Genomic DNA, 22,807 nt, shown 5'->3' on the forward strand with positions numbered 1-22,807 from the left:
ATAAAAAGAAATCCACACCTAGCTACATCAGCTGTCAGTCTAATTGTTGCCCCTTGAACTTAACATGCCTTTTCTGCCTCTGGCTGCCTGTAAATAACCAATTCTTCAAATGGTCTTAGAAAAAGCTTTATCATCCTGCTGGTTCTACCTCTAATGGGTTGAATAAGCTTTGAGCTCGTGTTTATTTTATTTGTGTATGAGTCATGTTTTTAACTTTTTGAAACTTGTACTTTGAATATACATATATGAAACAAAGAATTCATGAAATAATACTTTTCCTTCTTGCAATATTTTCTGTACTATTTTGTTCTTTTCCATCTTATTAAAAGATAATTTTGGTCACATTCACTAAATCTGGTCTCAACCTGCAGTTTGAGAAATCCTGCCTCAGCAGACCAGGGAGTATGTGGGTGGTGGGGAGGGAGAGGGGTAGAACTGCATTTTTTAAAAACCCTAATATTTAATTTGTTTGTTTGGCTTCCTCCCTCCAGGAATCAGATGACCCTGGAGATAGGGTCGGTTTTTTTGCTCTTTGCTTTTTTGCTCAGGGGGATTTTTTGCTCTTTCCTCGCTCAGCCCTCAGACTCCGGGATCAACCCTGGAGGCTATCAGGAAAAGCCAGCGGCCGGTTTAATCTCAACAGCCGGTTCCTGGTCCCTCCGGGAAGTGAGGACAGCTGAGACGCTGGCGCTCTGGGGTGGCGAACCGGCCTCCCCGTCTTGGAAGGCTCCCGGGCTGCCGAGAACTTTGCCGCCCTCCTGCCGGGAATTGAGACCAAGCGAGCTTCAAGTTCTCCTCGAGAGTTCGCGGAAGTGCGAGGTGGGGGAGTCGCGGAAGAGGCGGCCATCGTCAGCGCTCTGTGGGTCTCCCCTAAGTCCCCCGTGCATCTTCTGGCTTGGCGTTGTCCGGCCCCTCCCCGAGCCAGGAGGCTTACAGTTGGAAAGGGTGACTTCTGCGAGTCCCTTAGGTCCTATTTGGAGGGACTGAAGACCGCGAGGAAAAGTGAGCAGTAAGGGGCCTGGTCAGCCTTCGTCCGGCCCGCCCTGGGCTACCGGTACCCTTGAACCCGCCCCTACTGTTTTGTCTCTGGGCAAGTTCCAGGCGCTCTGCGCTCGCGATCCAAAGGCGTGGCGGCGCGAGCCATGAATCGTATGGGTGCGCTGGGCTGCGCAAGGCTGCGGTGGGCGCTGCTGGGGACGCGGGTGGCTCTCCCTGGCCTCGGCTCTCACGGGGCCAGAGCCAAGGCCGCGATCCCCAGCGCCCTCCCTGCGGCCCAGGCAGCCGAGGCTCCCGGAACGGGGCCCGGCGATCGGAGGCTGCGGAGCCTGGAGGAGCTTTCAGGGCCAGGGCGGCTGCGTCTCTTATTCCAGCTGTTGGTGCAAGGCTACGTTCTGCACTTGCACCAGCTCCAGGTAACCGAGCGGGGGGCCTCGCGACCAGGGGATGTGGTGCTCACCAGGACAGAGAAGTTGGGGATGGGGAGACGTTGGACAAAAAGTGAAGGACACGTTTAGCTCGGGACCGAGTGGGGCTGCGGTCATACACTGGGAATCTGTAGGGGCTATGAACTGAAATCAACAGGTCAAGGGGTGGTATGAAGCAGGAGAGCACTGGGCTAGAGGTGATTTGGGAGGCTAGGTTTAAAGTGGACAGAGGTTGAGATTCAGTCTCATCTCCTTGACTCCTCTTTTCACACTGGGTACTCCACCCATTCTAGACTTCTTCCAATTCCCTAAGCCTAGAAAGTCCTTCCCCCACCTTAGGGTCTAGGAGGTTCCCTCTGCCTGAACTGTTGTCTTCACTCTTCTACTTAAACACTTGTTTTTGTCTCTGTGATTTCCCTGGGCTGGGTTAGACACCTGTTAATGTGCTCTTGTAAAGCACCATCTTCTTTCTCTGTCACTTCCTCTGTGTTATATGTTTTTTTAAATTTATTTATTTTTAATTAATTTATTTTTGGCTGCGTTGGGTCTTCGTTGCTGTACGCAGGCGTACCTGTGTGCTCAGCTCCAAGAAACCAAGTAAGCCAAGAAACCAGAGTCCTGAAAGCTTCCCCTGCTTGACTTAACCTCTAGAAATGTGAGCAGCCCAGTGAATGCCCCAAGGGTGGGGACTGAGGATTTCTCACCATTTTTCAGGGAAAGTTTATTGGGAAGTTTTGCTCAGGACTATCTCTGCAGCAGTAACTACCAAGAAATTCTCGACTGCCCTAGGAAGTGGAGGAGGAAGCAGGAGAAAGCCAGGAGTGTGTGGCCATTTATTTATTTTTCATTAAAAAAAATACATTTATTTATTTATTTGTTTGGCTGTGCCGGGTCTTAGCTGCAGCACACAGGATCACGGGATCTTCGTTGGGATCTTCATTGCGGCGTACGGGATCTTTTTAGTCGCGGCATGTGGGCTCTTTTAGTTGTGGCATGTGGGATCTAGTTCCCTGACCAGGGGTGGAACCCGGGCCCCCTGCACTGGGAGCACGGAGTCCTAACCATTGGACTACCAGGGAAGTCCCTGTTTGGCCTTTTATTTTATTTTTTTTAATTAATTTATTTTTGGCTGCATTGGGTCTTCATTGCTGCGCTCGGGCTTTCTCTAGTTGTGGCGAGCGGGGGCTACTCTTCGTTGCGGTGCGCGGGCTTCTCATTGCGGTGGCTTCTCTTGTTGCGGAGCACGGGCTCTAAGCCTGTGGGCTTCAGTAGTTGTAGCACATGGGCTCAGTAGTTGTAGGACATGGGCTTAGTTGCTCTGCGGCACGTGGGATCTTCCCGAACCAGGGCTCGAACCCGTGTCTCCTGCACTGGCAGGCGGATTTTTAACCACTTCGCCTCCAGGGAAGTCCCCCTGTGTGGACTTTTAAAGGAGAGGCCGGACTAGAATTTTGCAGAGCCTCCTGGCTCCGGCCTTTGTATCCCAAAGATCTGGAATCACATGAACCTGGGCTGCTCCATGGGAAATATATTAGCCCTTCCCACTACATGTGGCTGGCGTGAGTTAGTAAACAGCGGAGTGCTGCACATCTATAAAAGCCAGTTAATACCCCTATTGAGAAAGAGGATGCTTCCAGTGACCCACTTTGTATCAGTTCAAATCCATTTGGTTGCCACTCTCACCGGCTTAAACTATAAAGCAGCTTTATTGGTTCCTATAATGGAAAAGTCTAATAGTTGTGTGCCCTTCAGGTATAGTTTGCTCTAGTGATTCATGAGACCATCAAAGCCACAGTTCTGTTCTGCAGTTCTCTTGGCTCTGCTGTCTCACAGAACTTAGTTGACTGGCCTAGGTCAATTGCCCATTCCTGAACCCATCATAGTGGCCATAGGTGTACTCTAGCTTAGACTCATGCAGGCTTACTCCTAAAGCTGGGGTTGGGGGCCCTGCCACCTAAACAGGCGGCTGCCGCACAAGGAGGAGGACAGGAATTGATATAAGGGCAGCTGACCATAATGTCTCCTGCACCCTCAGTTGTCAAAAACTGGGTATCACACATAAAATTAATAAAATCAGCTTAGGGAAGCATTGTAGGACTTTAAGGGGTTGGAGTGGGAATTGGGACATGTGAAAGCCTTGCTAGTCCGTAAATACCAGTTCCTTTCTCTTTTCTAACTAAAATAATGACAAGAGTGCTGAAAAAGTGAAATGTGAACATACGTTAAATTTATATGTAAATTTATGTAACAAAGTGATATCTTTCAAAGATGTTGACCCTGAGAATGATGAGATCAGCTGTCTATTCTGTAGCTCTCATTGTGGACTACCTGGGTTGGTGACCCCTCCTGTGTCTCCCTAATGCTTCCTGTACATATTTGTCATTTCATGTATCATGTTTCTTTCTTTTTTTTTTTTTTAATTTTATTTATATATTTATTTATTTATTTATGGCTGTGTTGGCTCTTCGTTTCTGTGCGAGGGCCTTCTCTAGTTGCGGCAAGTGGGGGCCACTCTTCATCGCGGTGCGCGGGCCTCTCACTATCGCGGCCTCTCCCGTTGCGGAGCACAGGCTCCAGACGCGCAGGCTCAGCAATTGTGGCTCACGGGCCTAGTCGCTCCGCGGCATGTGGGATCTTCCCAGACCAGGGCTCGAACCCGTGTCCCCTGCATTGGCAGGCAGATTCTCAACCACTGCGCCACCAGCGAAGCCCCTCTTTTTTTTATATATAGTTACAAAATTTTTTTTTCTTGTGATGAGAACTTTTAAGATTTACTCTTTTAGTAACTTCCAAATATACAATACAGTGTTGTTATAGTCACCATGCTGTGCATTACATCCCAGGATGTAATCTTGTAACGCCCACTTATTTATTTTATAACTGGAAGTTTGTACTTTTTGACCACCTTCATGCATTTTGCCCTCCTTCCATGCCCACCTCTGGCAGCCACCAATCGGTTCTCCGTATGTATGAGTTTTGTTTTGGTTTGTTTAATTTTTAGATTCCACATACACATGAGATCATTCAGTATTTGTTTTTCTCTGTCTGACTTATTTCACTTAGCATAATTTCCTCAGGGTCCATCCATGTTGTTGTAAATGGCAGGATTTCCTTCTTTTTTATAGCTGAATAATATTTCTGGGTGTATGTGCGTGCGCGTCACATTTTCTTTATACATTCATCCATTGATGGACACTTAGGTTGCTTCCATGCTTCCATGTCTTGGCTATTGTAAATACTGCTGCAGTGAACATGAGGGTCCATTTATCTTTTTGAGTTTAGTGTTTTCATTTTCTTTGGATAAATACTCAGAAGTGGGACTGTGAGATCATATGGTAGTTCTATTTTTAATTTTTTGAGAAACCGCCATACTGTTTTCCATTGTAGCTGCACCAGTTTACATTCCCACCAACACTGCACGAGGGTTCCCTTTTCTCTACATCCTTGCCAACTCTTATTTTTTTGTCTTTTAGCCATTCTATCGGTGCAAGGTGATATCTCATTGTAGTTTTGATTTGCACTTCCCTGGTGACTAGTGATGTTGAGTACCTTTTCATTTACCTGTTGGCCATCTGTATGTCTTCTCTGGAAAAATGTCAAATCAGATCCTCTGCCCGTATTTTAATTGGATTTTGTTTGTTTTGCTATTGAGTTATATGAGTTCTTCATGTATTTTGGATATTAACCCTTATCAGATATATGATTTACAAATATTTACTCCCATTTAGTAGGTTGTCTTTTCATTTTGTTGATGGTCTCCTTTGCTGTGCAGAAGCTATTTAGTTTAATGTAGTCCTGCTTGTTTATTTTTGCTTTTGTTACCTTTGCTTTTGGTGTCAAATTCAAAAAATCATCATCAAGACTGATGTCAAGGAGTTTACCACCTATATTTTCTTCTGGGGTTTTTATGGTTTCAGGTCTTAAGTTCAAGTCTTTAATCCATTTTGAGTTAATTTTTGTGTATGGTGTAAGATAGTAATCCAATTTCATTCTTTTGCATGTGGCTATCCAGTTTTCCCAACACCATTTATTGAAGAGGCTGTCCTTTCTCCATTATATATTCTTTGCTCCCTTGTCATAAATTAATTTACCATATATGTGTGGGTTTATTTCTGATCTTTCTATTTCTTTCTATTCTGATCTATATGTGTGTGTTTATGCCAATACCATACTGTTTTGATTACTATAGCTTTGTAATGTAGATTGAAATCAGGAAACATGATGCCTCCATCTTTGTTCTCCTTTCTCAAGATTGCTTTGGCTATTCGGGGTCATTTGCAGTTCCATACAAATTTTAGGATTGTTTATTTATTTCTGTGAAAAATGCCATTGGAATTTTAGTAGGAATTGCATTGAATCTGTAGATTGCTTTGGGTAGTATGGACATTTTAACAATAGTAATTCTTCCCATCCATGAGCATGGAGTATCTTCCCATTTATTTGTGTCTTCTTTAATTTCTTTCTTCAATGTCATAGTTTTCAGCGTACAGGTCTTTTACCTCTTTGGTTAAATTTATTCCTGGGCATTTTATTCTTTTTGATACAGTCGTAAATGGGAGTGTTTTCTTAATTTCTCTTTCTGATAGTTTGTTATTAGTGAATAGAAATAAACTGATTTTTGTATTTTGATTTTGTATCCTGCAAGTTTACTGAATTCATTTATTAGTTCTAACAGTTGTTTTGGTGGAGTCTTTAGGGTTTTCGATATATAGTATCATGTCATCTGCAAATAGTGATAGTTTTACCTCTTCTTTTCTGATTTGGATGCTTTTTTTTTTTTTCCTGGCCTAATTGCTCTGTCTAGGACTACCAATACTATGTTGAATAAAAATGGCAAGAGTGGCCATCCTTGTCTTTTTCCTGATCTTACAGGAAAAGCCTTCAGCTTTTCAACATTGACTGTGATGTTAGCTATGGGTTTGTCATATATGGCCTTTATTATGTTAAGGTTCATTCTCTCTATACCCAGTTTTTGGGGTTTTTTTAAACATATTTATTTATTTATGGCTGCATTGGGTCTTTGTTGCTGCAAGCGGGCTTTCTCTAGTTGCAGTGAGCGGGGGCTACTCTTTGTTGCAGTGTTCGGGCTTCTCATTGTGGTGGCTTCTCTTGTTGCGGAGCACGGGCTCTAGGCACGCGGGCTTCAGTAATTGTGGCTCATGGGCTCTAGAGCGCAGGCTCAGTAGTTGTGGCACATGGGCTTAGTTGCTCCGCGGCATGTGGGACCTTCCTGGACCAGGACTCGAACCCATGACCTCTGCATTAGCAGGTGGATTCTTAACCACTGCACCACCAGGGAAGCCCCTATACCAAGTTTTATGAGAGTTTTTGTCATAAATGGATGTGGAATTTTGTCAAATGCTTTTTCTGGATCTTTTGATATGATCTTATGATTTTTATCCTTCATTTTGCTAATATGTTGTATTACATTGATTGATTTGCAGTTGTTGAACCATCCTTTCATCCCTGGAATGAATCCCTCTTGATCATGATGAATGGTTTTTTTGTTTGTTTGTTTGTTTGTGGTTTTTTATGTATTGTTGAATTTGGTTTGCTAATATTTTATTGAAGATTTTTTTCATTTATGTTCATCAGGGATATTGGCCTGTATTTTCTTTTCTTGTACTGTCCTTGTCTGGTTTTAGTATTAGCGAAATTCCAGCCTCATAAAATGGGTTTGGAATTGTCCCCTCCCCTTCTTTTTCTTTTTTTTTTTTTGGAAGAGTTTGAGAAAGTTTAGTATTCATTCTTCTTTAAAATATTTGGTAGAATTCACCAGTGAAGCCGTCTGGTCTTTGACTTTTGTTTGTTGGGAGGTTTGATTTTTTTTTGTTGGTGACTGATTCAGTCTTTATACTAATAATGGATCTGTTCAGATTTTCTGTTTCTTCATGCTTCAGTCTTGGTACAATGTATGTTTCTAGGAAGTTATCCATTTCTTCTAGGTTGTTCAATTTGTTGGCATATAATTGTTCACAATTGTGATCCTTTGTGTTTCTGTGGTATCAGTTGTAATGTCTCCTCTTTCATTTCTGATTTTATTTATCTGAGTCCTCTTTTTTTCTTGGTGAGCCTAGCTAAAGGTTTGTTTATTTTATTTAGCTTTTTAAAAAGCCATCTCTTAGTGTCAGTGATCTTTTCTATTGTCTTTTTAGTCTCTGATTTATTTCTGCTCAGATCTTTGTTATTTCCTTCCTCCTACTAACTTTTTAAAATTAATTTTTATTGGAATATAGTTGTTTTACAATGCTGTGTTAGTTTCTGCTGTACAGCAAAGTGAATCAGCTATACATATACATATATCCCCTCTTTTTTGGATTTCCTTCCCATTTAGGTCACCACAGAGCACTGAGTAGAGTTCCCTGTGCTAAACAGTATGTTCTCATTAGTTATCTATTTTATACATAGTATCAATAGTGTATATTTGTCAATCCCAATCTCCCAATTCATCCCCCAGCCCTTTCCCCCTTGGTATCCATACTTTTGTTCTCTACGTCTGTGTCCCTCCTTCTGCTTTGCAAATAAAATTATCTATACTATTTTTCTAGAGTCCACATATATGCATTAATATACGATATTTGTTTTTCTCTTTCTGACTTACTCCACTCTGTATGACAGACTCTAGGTCCATCCACGTCTCTGCAAATGACCCAATTTCATTCCTTTTTGTGGCTGAGTAATATTCCATTGTATATATGTACCATATCTTCTTTATCCATTCCTCTGTTGATGGGCATTTAGGTTGCTTCCATGTCCTGGCTATTGTAAATAGTGCTGCAATGAACATTGGGGTGCATGTGTCTTTTTGAATTATGGTTTTCTCAGGGTATATGCCCAGTAGTAGGATTGCTGGGTCATATGGTAGTTCTATTTTTAGTTTTTGAAGGAACCTCCATACTGTTCTCCATAGTGGCTGTATGAATTTACATTCCCACCAACAGTGTAAGAGGGTTCCCTTTTCTCCACACCCTCTCCAGCATTTGTTGTTTGTAGATTTTTTGATGATGGCCATTCTGACCAGTGTGAGGCGATACCTCATTGTAGTTTTGATTTGCATTTCTCTAATAATTAGTGATGTTGAGCATCTTTTCATGTGTTTGTTGCCCATCTGTATGTCTTCTTTGGAGAAATGTCTATTTAGGTCTTCCAGCCATTTTTTGATTGGGGTGGTTCTTTTTTTTTGATATTGAGCTGCATGAGCTGCTTGTATGTTTTGGAGATTAAGTCTTTGTCAGTTGCTTCATTTGCAAATATTTTCTCCCATTCTGAGGGTTGTCTTTTTGTCTTGTTTATGGTTCCTTCTACTAACTTTGAGGTTAATTTGTCCTCCTTTTTCTAGTTCCTTGAGGTGTAAAGTTAAGTTATTCGAGATCTTTCTCTCTCTCTCTTTCTTATTTTTTTTAATCTTTCTTGTTTCTTAATGTAGGCATTTATTGCTGTGAACTTCCTTCTTGGAACTACTTTTGCTGCTTCCCATAAGTTTTGGCTTTTGCCATTCTTTGCATCCTTTCCCTGAAGCCTCCATTCTCACCCTCCACTGGACATCAGCATCAAAGGCCAGATGATCCGTGACCTTCTGAACCTGGCGGGCTTTTTCTGCCCAGCGCAGAGGATATCTTTTCCAGCTCCAGCAGCTCCAGTAGCTCCAGCAGCTCCACCACCAGGTCAGCCTCCTTGCTTGTCTGCAGCTCGGCTGGCAGCATGAGCAGCCCCATAGAGACTCTGGGAAGGGATGGTGTCTGCGTGTTCCCTCCTGCTTGATCTCCCTTACTGCTTGATCTGCCCTGACAATCTATCCATGCACAATGCCATGTCAGTGCCCCTAAAAGCATGTTTGATTAATTGCTCCCCTGCTCAGGAATCCCTACAGGTCCTGAGGAATCAGCTTTAAATTCGTCAAGCAGACGTTTGAGGCCCCAGCCTCCTTTTCCCAGGCACCCCTCACTTTAAGTTTTGCTATGTTGTGTTTTCCATTTTCATTCATCTTTAGTTTTTTTAAATTTCTCTTTTGATTTCTTCTTTGACCTAGTGGTTGTTCAGTAGCATGTTGTTTAATCTCCACATATCTGTGAATTTTCCAGATTTCTTCTTGCAGTTGATTTCTTTTTTAAAATTAATTAATTAATTAATTAAACTATTTCTGGCTGCATTGGGTCTTTGTTGCTGTGCATGGGCTTTCTCTGGTTGCAACAAGTGGGGGCTACTCTTCATTGCAGTGCGCGGGCTTCTCATTGTGGTGGCTTCTCTTGTTGCAGAGCACGGGCTCTAGGCTCACGGGCTTCAGTAGTTGTGGCATGCGGGCTCAGTAGTTGTGGCTCGTGGGCTCTAGAGTGCAGGCTCAGCAGTTGTGGCACACGGGCTTAGTTGCTCCACGGCATGTGGGATCTTCCCAGACCAGGGCTCAAACCTGTATCCCCTGCATTGGCAGGTGGATTCTTAACCACTGCACCACCAGGGAAGTCCTTGCAGTTGATTTCTATTTTTGTAAAATTGTGTGGGAAAAGATGCCTGATTGGATTTCAGTCTTCTTAAATTTATTAAGTTTTGTTTTGTGGCCTAACATTTGATGTATCCTGGAGAATGTTCCATGTGTGCTTGAAAAGAATGTATTCTGTTGCTTTTGGGTAGAATATTCTGTATATGTCTGTTAAGTTCATCTGGTTTAATGTGTCATTTAAGGCCAATATTTCTGTATTGATTTTCTGTGTGGATGATGAAGTGGAGTATTAAAGTCTCCTACTATTATTATATTGTTATCTATTTCTCCCTTTAAGTCTGTCACATATTTAAGGGCACATGTTTCTTACCATTGCCTGTTTATATAGCTTAGAGATTGGGCTGTGAACCTCTGAGGGCCTATGTCTTTCCCAGCTCTGTGTCCCCCAGCATCAGGCACAGTTCTGGATACAGGGGAGGTTCTTGACAATGTTTGATGAATGAATGCATTTCATGTACCAGTCAAAGGGCTATGAGTGGTACTGAGCAGTAGCTACATCTAGTGGTAAACTTCTTTGTGAGATTCTTCTCAGCTCCCTGATCTGAGTTGTTTGACATAAGATAGAGTGAAAAAGGGACAGTGAGGGAGGGGGGCAGATTGATCAAGCTGGCCCATCAGGTCTTAGCTTTCTAGGTTCAGAAACTAAATTTTGTCAGTTCATTCAGCATGGGTAGACTATTGGGGACTGACCCATATTGGCCAAACACACAGAAACAAATTGTGGATTGGAGTATTTATTTACAAAAGTTAGCTTTCCCAGGGATCTTATACCCCATCACATAGAAGCCCTCTATTCTAGTTATTCCTACCTAACAAACTATCCCAAAACATAGTGGCTTAAAACAACATTTTGTTATACTCATGATTTTGTGAGTCAGGAATTTGGGCAGTGCACATCAAAAATGGCTTATCTCTGCTTCACAGTGGAGTGGGGCTTTAGTTTGAATGGCTGAAGATGGCTGGGATGGCTCAAGTGGGGCCATATGTTTGGGCCTCAGGTCTGGTTTTTGGCTGGCTTCCTTAGCTTTTCTCCATGTCACATCTGCTGGGGCTGGAATTTCCAAGATGGCTTCTTCAATTGCATGTTGGATGCCTGGGCTGGTTTGGCCAGAACGGCTATTTCTTTCCCCACATGACTAACCTGGGCTTCCTCACAGCATGTGGGTCTCTGCATAGTCAGACTTCTTACAGGGTACTGGTTTCCCCCAGAATGAATATTCCAAGAGACAGAAAGTGGAAGTTGCCAGTTTCTTAAAGCCTGGTTCTGGAAACTGGCATAGCATCATTCCTGCTGTATTCTACACATCAAAGCAGTTACAGAGCCCACCCAAATTCTAGAGAAGATGTAGACCTGAACTATTAATGGGAGAGATGTCAAAAAATATGTGGCCCTCTTTAATACACCTAACCTCTTCCTAGAATCCACCTACCTAGGGAGAGAAATTAGTAACTACATTAGTGGACTGCTTGGTGTGCAGGGACCCCAGAACTAAAGCAGTAGAATTGTATGGAAAAAAATTTCATCTAGGCCTTGGAGAAACCTGGTTGAATGTGCTTCTCTGGTGCCTGTCCATTAGATTAAGTATCTCTCTCTCTTCAGAGATAAATGCTGCCTATTTTTGCCCTTTGGCTCCTTCTTCTGGATTTTGTAATGGCCACTCCCATCCTGTTAACACATTCTTTCTTCAGTTTGGCTAATACCATTGATTAGCTGGATTTTCTTTCCCAGTACTCATGTTACCATCAAGTCTTCCAGAGATTATCCTCCAGTTACCTTGACTTGGCTTGAGTGTTTTACAGTCTCATCTGGCAGATGTTTACAGATTGTCCTTGAGACTCTGGTGGAATATAATGTAGCTCTTTAAAGCCTCAGGGATGGGAAAGTTGAAACCAGGTATTAAGATATAAAGTGTGAGTCATACCAACTTAGCAAATGCACTGCCAGAATTTTTATCTTACAGATAAAATTTGTGGTCAAAGAAATATTACACACTTTTCAAGATAGCAATATTTCTGATTGGGAAATGTTAGAATGACTTACATATCCCAGTAAGGAACTAATTAAATAAATTACAGTACATTCATACAATGGAATTTTACGCAACCATTAAAAATAAAAGGGGCAGATCTATGTGTATTAATATGAATTGCTTGGTAAGAGATGGGAAGAAAGTAAGGTGCAAAACTATATAATATGCCATCATTTGTGGATAAAAAGTGTGAGGGGTATATTCATATATATATATATATATTTGTATGTGCATAAAATATCCCTGGGAGGACACACAAGAAATTGGTAATGATGGTTGCCTCTCTGTAGGGGTCTTGGACTCTGGAGATGAGAGTTAGGAGGAAGACTTACTTTTTTTTTTTAATACATGTATTTGTTTATTTATTTATTTTTGGCTGCTTTGGGTCTTCATTGCTGCACGCGGGCTTTCTCTAGTTGTGGTGAGCGGGCTCTACTCTTCGTTGCGGTGCGCAGGCTTCTTATTGCGGTGGCTTCTCTTGTTGCAGAGCATGGGCTCTAGCCACGTGGGCTTCAGCAGTTGTGACACGCGGTCTCAGTAGTTGTGGCTTGCAGGCTCTAGAGCACAGGCTCAGTAGTTGTGGCACATGGGCTTAGTTGCTCTGCGGCATGTGGGATCTTCCTGGACCAGAGCTCGAACCCGTGTCCCCTGCATTGGCAGGTGGATTCTTAACCACTGCGCCACCAGGGAAGTCCCAAGACTTACTTTATATTGCAAGACTGCTATGGACCTCCACCAGAGTTTCCTCTGGCTTCATCCTGCCCAGGCATAGTTCACCATCTTTTGGGTCTTTTTGTACCCTTTGCATTTTAACAGTGTACATATATATTGCCTTTTACAATTTAAAAAACAACAACAAAAGAATGGAGAGCAAGAGATAAAGCATGGCTGACCTAGTGCTTCCTGGTCCAGCATAATATTTTGAGATCTTCTGATGGCCTTTCCTCTTGTACCCCTGTTTGGCTCTGGGTCCTTACTTTTGATGTCCACTTCTGCATCTGCATCCTCTTTTTAGCTGTGCGTCCATTGCTGGTCATCTTCTCCTTGTTCTTGAATACTCTCATTGTTCCACTCCAGACCATCCCAGCTTGCAAGCAAAGGTGCACAGCTTACTGAGGTTTGCCTCTGGGTGTGTGAGGGGTGCGGGTTGGGGGCGCCGCTTCTGTTTTCCTAACAGCCTCTCTGAGGGCGTCCCAGGCAAGGCCTTTTCTTGGATTACCCTTAGATCTGCCTCTACTTTCAGCCCATTGTTTCTCTCTGGTACAAAATCAGAGGAAAATTCTTACTGTCCACCTATCTGGTACATATCTTTGTACCTTTATGACAGTGCTTCTGTCTTGCATAAAAGCAGACATTTTTATAAATATTGAAGTAATGGCTGCACACATGCACAAAAAAATTTTTTTTGCAGCTTTGTTTGTAAAACCAAAAATTCAGAAACATGTTAAATGCCCATCAGCAGGATAAATAGATTGTGACATATTCATACAATGGAACACTATGCAATAGTCATAATGAACTCACAAACTTTTTATATCTCAATATAGAACTTGGCAGGGGGAGGGATAAATTAGAAGTTTGGGATTAAGAGATATACACTATTATATATAAAATAGGTAAACAGCAGGGACCTACTGTATAGCACAGGGAACTATATTCAATATCTTGTAATAACCTATATGAGAAAAGAATCTGAGTTATTATATATAACTGAATCACTTTGCTGTACACCAGAAACTAACAGAACAGTGTAAATCAACTGTACTTCAATAAAAAAATTAGAACTCAGAACCAAAGTTGAGTATAGAATGATATGTACTGTAGAATACTATTTCTATAAATTAACAACCACATGAAAATAATATGGGCTATCATTGTGATGTCGTAAAATTATATAAATATTGACAGAAAGAGCATATTTCAAATTCAAGATAGTGGTTGCTCTGGGGAGGGAAAGCAAAGGGAAAGATAAGAAGAGGACTTTGAATCTGAAATGTTTTCTTTCTTTTTTTTTTTTTTTTTGTTGATGTATTTTTTTTTAACATCTTTATTGGAGTATAAATGATTTACAATGATGTATTAGTTTCTGCTTTATAACAAACTGAATCAGCTATACATATACATATATCCCCATATCCCCTCCCTCTTGCGTCTCCCTCCCACCCTCCTTATCCCACCCCTCTAGGTGGTCACAAAGCACTGAGCTGATCTCCGTGTGCTATGCGGCTGCTTCCCACTAGCTATCTATTTTATGAAATGTTTTCATTTTTTAAAAAGATTTGAAGCAAATATGACAAATATTAACAGTTCTTAATTCTGGAGGGAGGGTACATGGGTGTTTATAATGTTATTTTCTTTAATTATCCCCATTAAAATCTTCATAATAAAAAATACAAGTAATTCTGCTCATCATGAGTTCAAATGGTGCCACTGGCTTGGTCTGATCTTAGAGAAGAGCATTCAAGACAAGGTTCAGAGCAAGGAGAACTTGGGAATGCTGTTATTTAGCACCCTCTGTCACTTGGAAATGTGAATTCCACTTGTGTGAGGGGGTTAGAGCTAAACTCCTGTTGACGCTTGGACAGCACTGAGTCATGGCTGTGCCAGCTGGATTCCTCTTTACCTTTGACCCTGAATGATGCCTTCTTTCTGGCATTGGTCAGTGTAGGCAAAAGAGAGGCCTGTGCTTGAAGTTACATCTCTCCTTCTGTTTATCTACCTGATGGCTGCCAGCTTTTCGTGCCAGGTTTGTCGACACTGGCAAAACAGTACTTAGTATTTGTGAGTTCACTTTTGTCCTCAGGACTATTTACTTGCTGTTTTAGTGTTGTTTTTCTGTGCTGAGAGCCTCCTTAAGGAACCCAGTATCAGTAAACCAAACAGGCCTCTAAGTAGGAGAATAGAACATCGCAATGCAGTATCAATTTTTTTGAGGGGAGATTTTAGATGATTTTAATGTTTTTTTTTCTTGTAACAACTTTATTGAGATATAATCACATACCATACAACTCACCCATTGAACAATTAAGTGGTTTTTAGTATATTCACAGAGTTGTGCAACCATCACCACATCAATTTTAGAATATTTTAATCACCCCAGAAAGAAACCTCATACTCTTTGGCAGGAACTCCCTGCTCCCCATTCCCTCATCAGTCCCTGGCAACCACTAATCTACTTTCTGTCTCTATGGATTTGCCTGTTATGGACATTTCATATAAATGGACTCATTTAATATGTAATCTATTGTGAAAGGCTTCTTTTACTTAGCATGATGCTTTCAAGGTTCATCCATGTTGTGCATGTGTCAGTACTTTATTCCTTTTTAATGGATGAATAATATTGCATCATAAGGATATACCCCACTTTGTTCATCCATCCATCTGCTGATGATATTTGCATTGTTTCCACTTTTTGGCTCAGTGTTATATTTTGAGTTCTTAAGGTCCACACAACTGTCAAAGATAAGCACAGCTGGGCATTAGTTAAAGTGGTGAAAACAGATTTTACTCAGGAACTACTGACAGTAGGGGAAAGAGATTAACTCCTTTCCAATTTGTGCAGAGGTGACTGGCGTTTTAAAGGGAGAGTGAGGGAGTCGGGTGTGGGATGGCAGGGGCTTGAAAAGAGTCAGGGAAGTGAAAAATGACAAAAAGCAGGAATTGGGGTGAGGGTTGGTCCATGTGAAACTCATTTGGGTTTGCTAACTGGTGCTTATCTTATCAAAGTTAGGCTCCCACCCTTCCACAGAGACTGGGAGACAGGGGCCCTATCTTCAGACAATGGCTGGAACAAACAGGACATTCCTTGGCAGCCTTGAGTTTTCTCAAGTAGGCACTTTAAGGAGGGTTTCATCCTAGGGATGAAGGGCACTCTAGGGATGTGACTTTGAGCTGTTAGAAACTATGTTAGTGTGTTCAAGTCTTTAAAGGCCAATGTTGGTGCAACAAAAAGAATAAAATACCTAGGAATAAACCTACCTAAGGAGACAAAAGACCTGTATGCAGAAAACTATAAGACACTGATGAAAGAAATTAAAGATGATACAAACAGATGGAGAGATATACCATGTTCTTGGATTGGAAGAATCAACATTGTGAAAATGACTATACTACCCAAAGCAATCTACAGATTCAGTGCAATCCCTATCAAACTATCAATGGCATTTTTCACAGAACTAGAACAAAAAATTTCACAATTTGTATGGAAACACAAAAGACCTCAAATAGCCAAAGCAATCTTGAGAAAGAAAAACGGAGCTGGAGGAATCAGGCTCCCTGACTTCAGACTATACTACAAAGCTACAGTAATCAAGACAATATGGTACTGGCACAAAAACAGAAATACAGATCAATGGAACAGGATAGAAAGCCCAGAGATAAACCCATGCACATATGGTCACCTTATTTTTGATAAAGGAGGCAAGAATATACAATGGAGAAAAGACAGCCTCGTCAATAAGTGGTGCTGGGAAAACTGGACACCTACATGTAAAAGAATGAAATTAGAATACTCCCTAACACCATACACAAAAATAAACTCAAAATGGATTAAACACCTAAATGTAATGCCAGACACTATAAAACTCTTAGAGGAAAATGTAGGCAGAATGCTCTATGACATAAATCACAGCAAGATCCTTTTTGACCCACCTCCTAGAGAAATGGAAATAAAAACAAAAATAAACAAATGGGACCTAATGAAACTTAAAAGCTTTTGCACGGCAAAGGAAGCCATAAACAAGATGAAAAGACAACCCTCAGAATGGGAGACAATATTTGCAAATGAAGCAACTGACAAAGGATTAATCCCCAAAATTTACAAGCAGCTCTTGCAGCTCAATATCCAAAAAACAAACCACCCAATCCAAAAATGGGCAGAAGACCTAAATAGACATTTCTCCAAAGAAGATATACAGATTGCCAACAAACACATGAAAGGATGCTCAACGTCACTAATCATTAGAGAAATGCAAATCAAAACTACCATGAGGTATCACCTCACACCAGTCAGAGTGACCACCGTCAAAAAATCTACAAACCATAAATGCTGGAGAGGGTGTGGAGAAAAGGGAACCCTCTTGCACTGTTGGTTGGAATGTAAATTGATACAGCCACTATGGAGAACAGTATGGAGGGTCCTTAAAAAACTAAAAATAGAACTACCATATGACCCAGCAATCCCACTACTGGGCATATACCCTGAGAAAACCATAATTCAAAAAGAGTCATGTACCACAATGTTCATTGCAGCTCTATTTACAATAACCAGGACATGGAAGCAACCTAAGTGTCCATCGACAGATGAATGGATAAAGAAGATGTGGCACATATATACAATGGAATATTACTCAGCCATAAAAAGAAACGAAATTGAGTTATTTGTAGTGAGGTGGATGGACCTAGAGTCTGTCATACAGAGTGAAGTAAGTCAGAAAGAGAAAAACAAATACCATGTGCTAACACATATATATGGAATCTAAAAAAAAAAAAAACATGGTTCTGAAGAACCTAAGGGCAGGACAGGAATAAAGACACAGACGTAGAGATGGACTTGAGGACACGGGGAGAGGGAAGGGTAAGCTGGGATGAAGTGAGAGAGTGGCATGGACATGTATACACTACCAAATGTAAAATAGATAGCTAGTGGGAAGCAGCCGCATAGCAAAGGGAGATCAGCTCGGTGCTTTGTGACCACCTAGAGGGGTGGGATAGGGAGGGTGGGAGGGAGACGCAAGAGGGAGGAGATATGGGGATATATGTATATGTATAGCTGATTCACTTTGTTATAAAGCAGAAACTAACACACCATTGTAAAGCAATTATACTCCAATAAAGATGTTAAAAAAAAAAAAAACATGTTCTGAAACTAAGTACAAACTATAAAAAAACAAACAACAACAAAAAAACGGCCAATGTTGGGGCTTCATTGAGAAGAGGGCTGAGGAGCCTGACTAGAATTTGGTAAAGGAGAAAAATCTTTATCATAACCTACAGCTGTGTTTCCTAAATTTGTTTAGGTCCCCAACCCTTTGAAAATCTGAAAGCTATGGCACTTCTCTACAGCAGAAATTTGTGTATATGCACAGCATATTGCATAGGATTTCAGCTCTCCATCCCCTTCACCCCCCAGCCTGTCTGCATACCCAGGATACCACACCTTGCCCTGGAGGTGGATTAGTGTGTTCTAGCCACTATACCTAGAATTTGGGTAATGGTTGCCAGGAGCTGCTTTGTGTTATCTACCTTAACATATAGGCTAGCCACAGAGCACCTTTGGAATCAACTAGTAGTATAATTCCCTTGTTTAACGGATGAGAAGATGTCAAGCTCACACATACAAGACAAGGCAAGGCTGAGGCCTGACTGATTCAATCAGTAAAGCTATAACAGCCACTGTTAGATTTAGACATTTTATTGCTCACATAGTGAAAGGATGAGAGAGGCAAAGGCACCAGCTCCCTGTGATGCTGTGCCACACTCTCGAAGGACAACCCTGAAACTCTTCCAATCAGATGACTGCACTGCGAGTTGCAGGGTACCCTGTTGCTGAGGAGACCCTTCTAGACTGTAGCTAAGGAGTTTTATATTCTGCAGCTCTTTTCTGTGTTGGCTTTCTGCCCACCCCTCTGCAGAGCCCGGGAAGTGATAAGAAACTGTCTCCTGACAGCCTCCCAGGTGAGCTAGGGAGGTGAGTGGGAGGTGGCCTCAGAGCAGCTCCTTGTAAGGAGGAGTGCAGGCCCTCCAGTCTCTCATGTTCCAGGAGGATCACAAAGTCTTCTGCCAAAACTCACAAGTTTTGAGCTCTTGAGCTATGGCTCAAGTCTTTGAGTGTGTGGATATGTGTGCAAGCTTGCCCCACAGCTGCAACCCTGACCTTTCACTTATCCAAATAAGAATTCTCAGGGGCAGAGATCACCCCATCAGATGGACATTGTAATTTTACTGATAGGAGCTCATACCAAATCTGTTGTGTTTGTCTTAGGCAACATCAGATGGGAGTCACCACAACCATGATTCTCTGCAGTTTAACTAGGCCTATCTGGAGTGTAGACTGCATCCAGGCTCCCCATTTGGAGGACAACTAAAGGTGTCAGCCACCACGTCTACCACACCTCAGCCGGCCCACGGAAGTCTTGGGCAGTATGATTGTCTATTACCACCCACGGTGAAGAGTTTAGAACAACCCGTGACTAATGAACAAATAAAAGAGGCCGACAGTGACAGGATGAGGCTAAAGAGACCAAATCAGTGTCCAGAAGTTTAATCTTGCTCTGTCATCTTTAGTGGAGACTGGTCCTTTCTGAGGTCAATGGTTCTTGGGACATTTCTGAGAGTTTTTAGATTCAGATTCTCTTTGGCCAGTGTTGAGGGTGGTGGCAGCAGTCTGAGTTAAACTGTGAGATGTCTGTAGACAAGAACTGAAAGAGATTAATAGTCCCTCCCGTCACCCCCAACCTCCCAGGGTTGATCTCTGATGTCCCACCAGCCAGGGGTGTTCCTCTTGTTTCCATAGCCATGTGACCAGTGTGACCAGTCTCTCCAGCAGTCACTCCATTCTGTGTCCCAATCATCCTTGTGTCTTACCCTCACATGATCCCTGGTTTCTCCTGAGCTGCCTCAGTTGTTTCTTTCTTGTATACCTTGTACCATCCTAGATCATCTCCCACCTCCTGATATATGGGCCACATCAAGACCACCTTAGGAGCTGTCACCTCATATCATGGTCATTAGCATCGATATCCATGGTTGTGCAAGAGCGACAAGCATACCTGGTGGCAGAAGAAGCACCAAGTTAGAGTAGTTCACTCCCTGACTCTTCCTGCTACTTGCAGATTCTAGTGGCCTGGTTTCCCAAGGAGTAGGTGTGGGAAGAAAAATGGTAGAATGAGAAGAAGGAATTATGTGGTGTGAGTATCTTACAGCCTATCTGAGCCTCTTTCCACCTTCCCTCTCTCTTAATGAAAAATTGCTTAAATGGGAGGTACCCTTCTGGTGAATTGCCACATTTGTAGTCCAAACTGACTTTCTGAAGTGTGTGATCCAGTGGGAGCTGAGCTTTGGTTGTCCAGTTGTCTTTTTCAGTTTCTCCTTTAAGCGTCCATTCCCTCTTTCAATGGCACCTGCTGCCTGGGGATGATATGAGGCATGAAAGGTCCAGTGAATACCCCAGTAGCTGCCCACTACTAGACACTTTTTACTACAAAGGTGGTGCCACTGTCTGACTGGACGCTCTTGGGAATCCAAATATGTAGTACAGTCCATCTAAGGGTCTTTGAATAGTGTGCCTGCTCCACCCCCATCTGCTGTGTGGTTGGAGGTGGCAGTGCCATACCCTGAAAAGGAGTCTACTGCAGTCAATATCTAATGCTACCCTTAAGAGGGTGGTAGGAGTCCTATACAGTCTATCTGCCAGGATAAGCCAGGGCCCCCTCTGCTGTGTGCCCCAAAGTTTCCTTTACCCCTGGACTGTGTAGCTGGCAGTCTGGGCATATCTGCCAGGCTTTCTTGGCTTCGTGTGCTCCAGTCACTTGTTGTGGGGCTCAGTCTTGAATTGTAGATGGCTTACTATGCCTCATGCAAAGGTCTTTTCATGTGGCTATGGTCCTTACATGGGCATCACAGATCTTATCAGTTCGCTGATTCCATTGATGTTCATCCAAGAAGACCTTTTCCACAGACATCACCTGGGTCACAAACAGGGAGTGTAGATCTTGTATGATCTGCTGCCATAATGTTATCACCAAAAAGGCTGAGACTTGACCATCCAGGCATCCTGCTGCCAGGTACCAGCCCAAACTGCCATGAATTGGTAGAAATGTAACAGGGTATATTTTGGGAGGTCTTTTCCATGGCAAGAACCATAGCTCACAACTCTGCCCAATAAGCAGAGTTCTCTTTTCCATGCATAGTTTTAAACATTTTTCTTCAGGCTGCACAGCAGCAGCAGCAGCCCAGTACACCCCATGGCCTTCAACTTAGCTGATCCGTCCATGAACCAGGCTTAGGCATTGTCAAGAACCTCAGTGTACTGAAGCCCCCAAGAAACCCAAGGTTTTAGTGTATACCCTGCATCTGAATCAACACATCTGGAGAATGACTAACCACTTAATGCTAGGTTTGCTTCTTTCCTGGACATTGTTCTCATTTCTTTTCTTTCTTTCGCCGCACCGCGCAGCTTAATTCCTCGACCAGGGATTGAACCCAGGCCACGGTAATGAAAGTGCTGAGTCCTAACCACTGGACCGCCAGGGAATTCCCCTGATGTTCTCATTTCTGACCCATCTCATGAGAGGGGCATCAGGTACAGCAACACTTTGCTTTGTCAGTCTCTCAATGTCCACCAGAACTCAAAAACAAGCCGGGAAGTAGCTCTCAAATGGGGTGTTCTGGGTTGTGATGTCAGGCAAGCGCCATGTCCAGTAGAGGGCCATTGCCTAATGGCCACATAATTTTGCCACAGGCTCCAGTCTGCATGATTGTTAGTCACTGACACAGGCCTTGTAGATGACTGTCGTCATGTTCACATGGCATTCTCCTTGTATGCATGTGCCTCTGTGTCCGAATTTCCTCTTTTTTTGGGGACCTCAGTCATACTGGATTCAGGCCCACGCTAATGACCTCATTTTAACTGGATTACTTCTGTAAAGACCGCATCTTAAAATAAGGTCACATTCTGAGGTACTAGGCGTTAGGACTTCAACAGATAAATTTGTGGATGAGACCCAATTCAACCCATAATACCCCTTCTTAGTCTGAAGGGCATTTATCTTGGTCTGTGTCTAGGCTTCCATTCTGGAAAATTAGTTGCCTAGAGCTAAATAGTTTTCCAGCATCTGTCTTTGGGGCGCAAGAGAAGATTGAACTGTCTCTCAAAGATTGATGGTACCCATTAAACAAACTGCTCCACCTAACCCTGAGTGACTATCTCATCATCTGGGCACTCGTGATTTCCACTATAAATCCAGGCCTGAGTTACAGTGGCCCTACAGGAAGTTATAGTTTCCCCTCTTGTCATCCATGGGTGCTTATGAGATGATGGCTTCATTATGGTTATAAAAACCCACTGCAACAAGCCCTGGTTAGTCTTTACTTGTTTTTCCTCCACGCTCATGTCATCAGTAAGGTGTTCATGGCCAGGGTGGCTAGAAGCTTGGAGTCAGTCATTAGGTGATGAATTGATTTCCATTCCTTCTCAACTAGCAGAACTGGTGTGGCTTTTGCATCTGCTACTGCAACCAGCTTCTAGAGTCTCATTAGACTTTTAGCCAAATCTATCTCTAGTTTCTCCTTTCCTGCTCCTTGTAAGAAGGGACCTCCGTCTGTCTCTGAGGAACTGACTGCCCTTGATGACTAGGGAGTATTTTATCTGTGTTCACACCCACCTGTCCTAGACAAGCAGTTTCACTTTCCTGATGATACAGAAGGGAAAGGAGAAACCACGGAACACTTTTTTTTTTTTTTAAATTAATTAATTAATTAATTTATTTATGGCTGTGTTGGGTCTTCGTTTCTGTGCGAGGGCTTTCTCTAGTTGTGGCAAGTGGGGGCCACTCTTCATCGCGGTGCACGGGCCTCTCACTATCGCAGCCTCTCTTGTTGCGGAGCACAGGCTCCAGACGCGCAGGCTCAGTAGTTGTGGCTCACAGGCCTAGTTGCTCCGTGGCATGTGGGATCTTCCCAGACCAGGGCTCGAACCCGTGTCCCCCGCATTGGCAGGCAGATTCTCAACCACTGCGCCACCAGGGAAGCCCCAGAACACTTTTTAAAAATTGTATGGGGCCCTTTCCCCTTTTACTGTAAACACCAACACAACTCATTAGGGCTCTCAGGGACAACGGTCAAGGACCCTTGTCCCC

General features: G+C 42.7%; 1 protein-coding gene across 1 annotated transcript in view; it reads left to right on the plus strand.

Annotated features, from left to right (window-relative positions):
• The first annotated feature begins 582 nt into the window (after nt 1-582).
• LOC133089153 (sterol 26-hydroxylase, mitochondrial) overlaps nt 583-22,807 on the plus strand; it is a 44,529-nt gene continuing 22,304 nt past the window's right edge. Inside the window, exon 1 of the mRNA XM_061187442.1 lies at nt 583-1,412. Within this exon, the coding sequence (XP_061043425.1) occupies nt 1,143-1,412 (270 nt within the window). The 5' untranslated portion in view covers nt 583-1,142. The remainder of the gene's footprint in view (nt 1,413-22,807) is intronic.

This window comes from Eubalaena glacialis, chromosome 1 (genome assembly GCF_028564815.1).
Source record: "Eubalaena glacialis isolate mEubGla1 chromosome 1, mEubGla1.1.hap2.+ XY, whole genome shotgun sequence".
Taxonomy (NCBI): Eukaryota; Metazoa; Chordata; class Mammalia; order Artiodactyla; family Balaenidae; genus Eubalaena; species Eubalaena glacialis.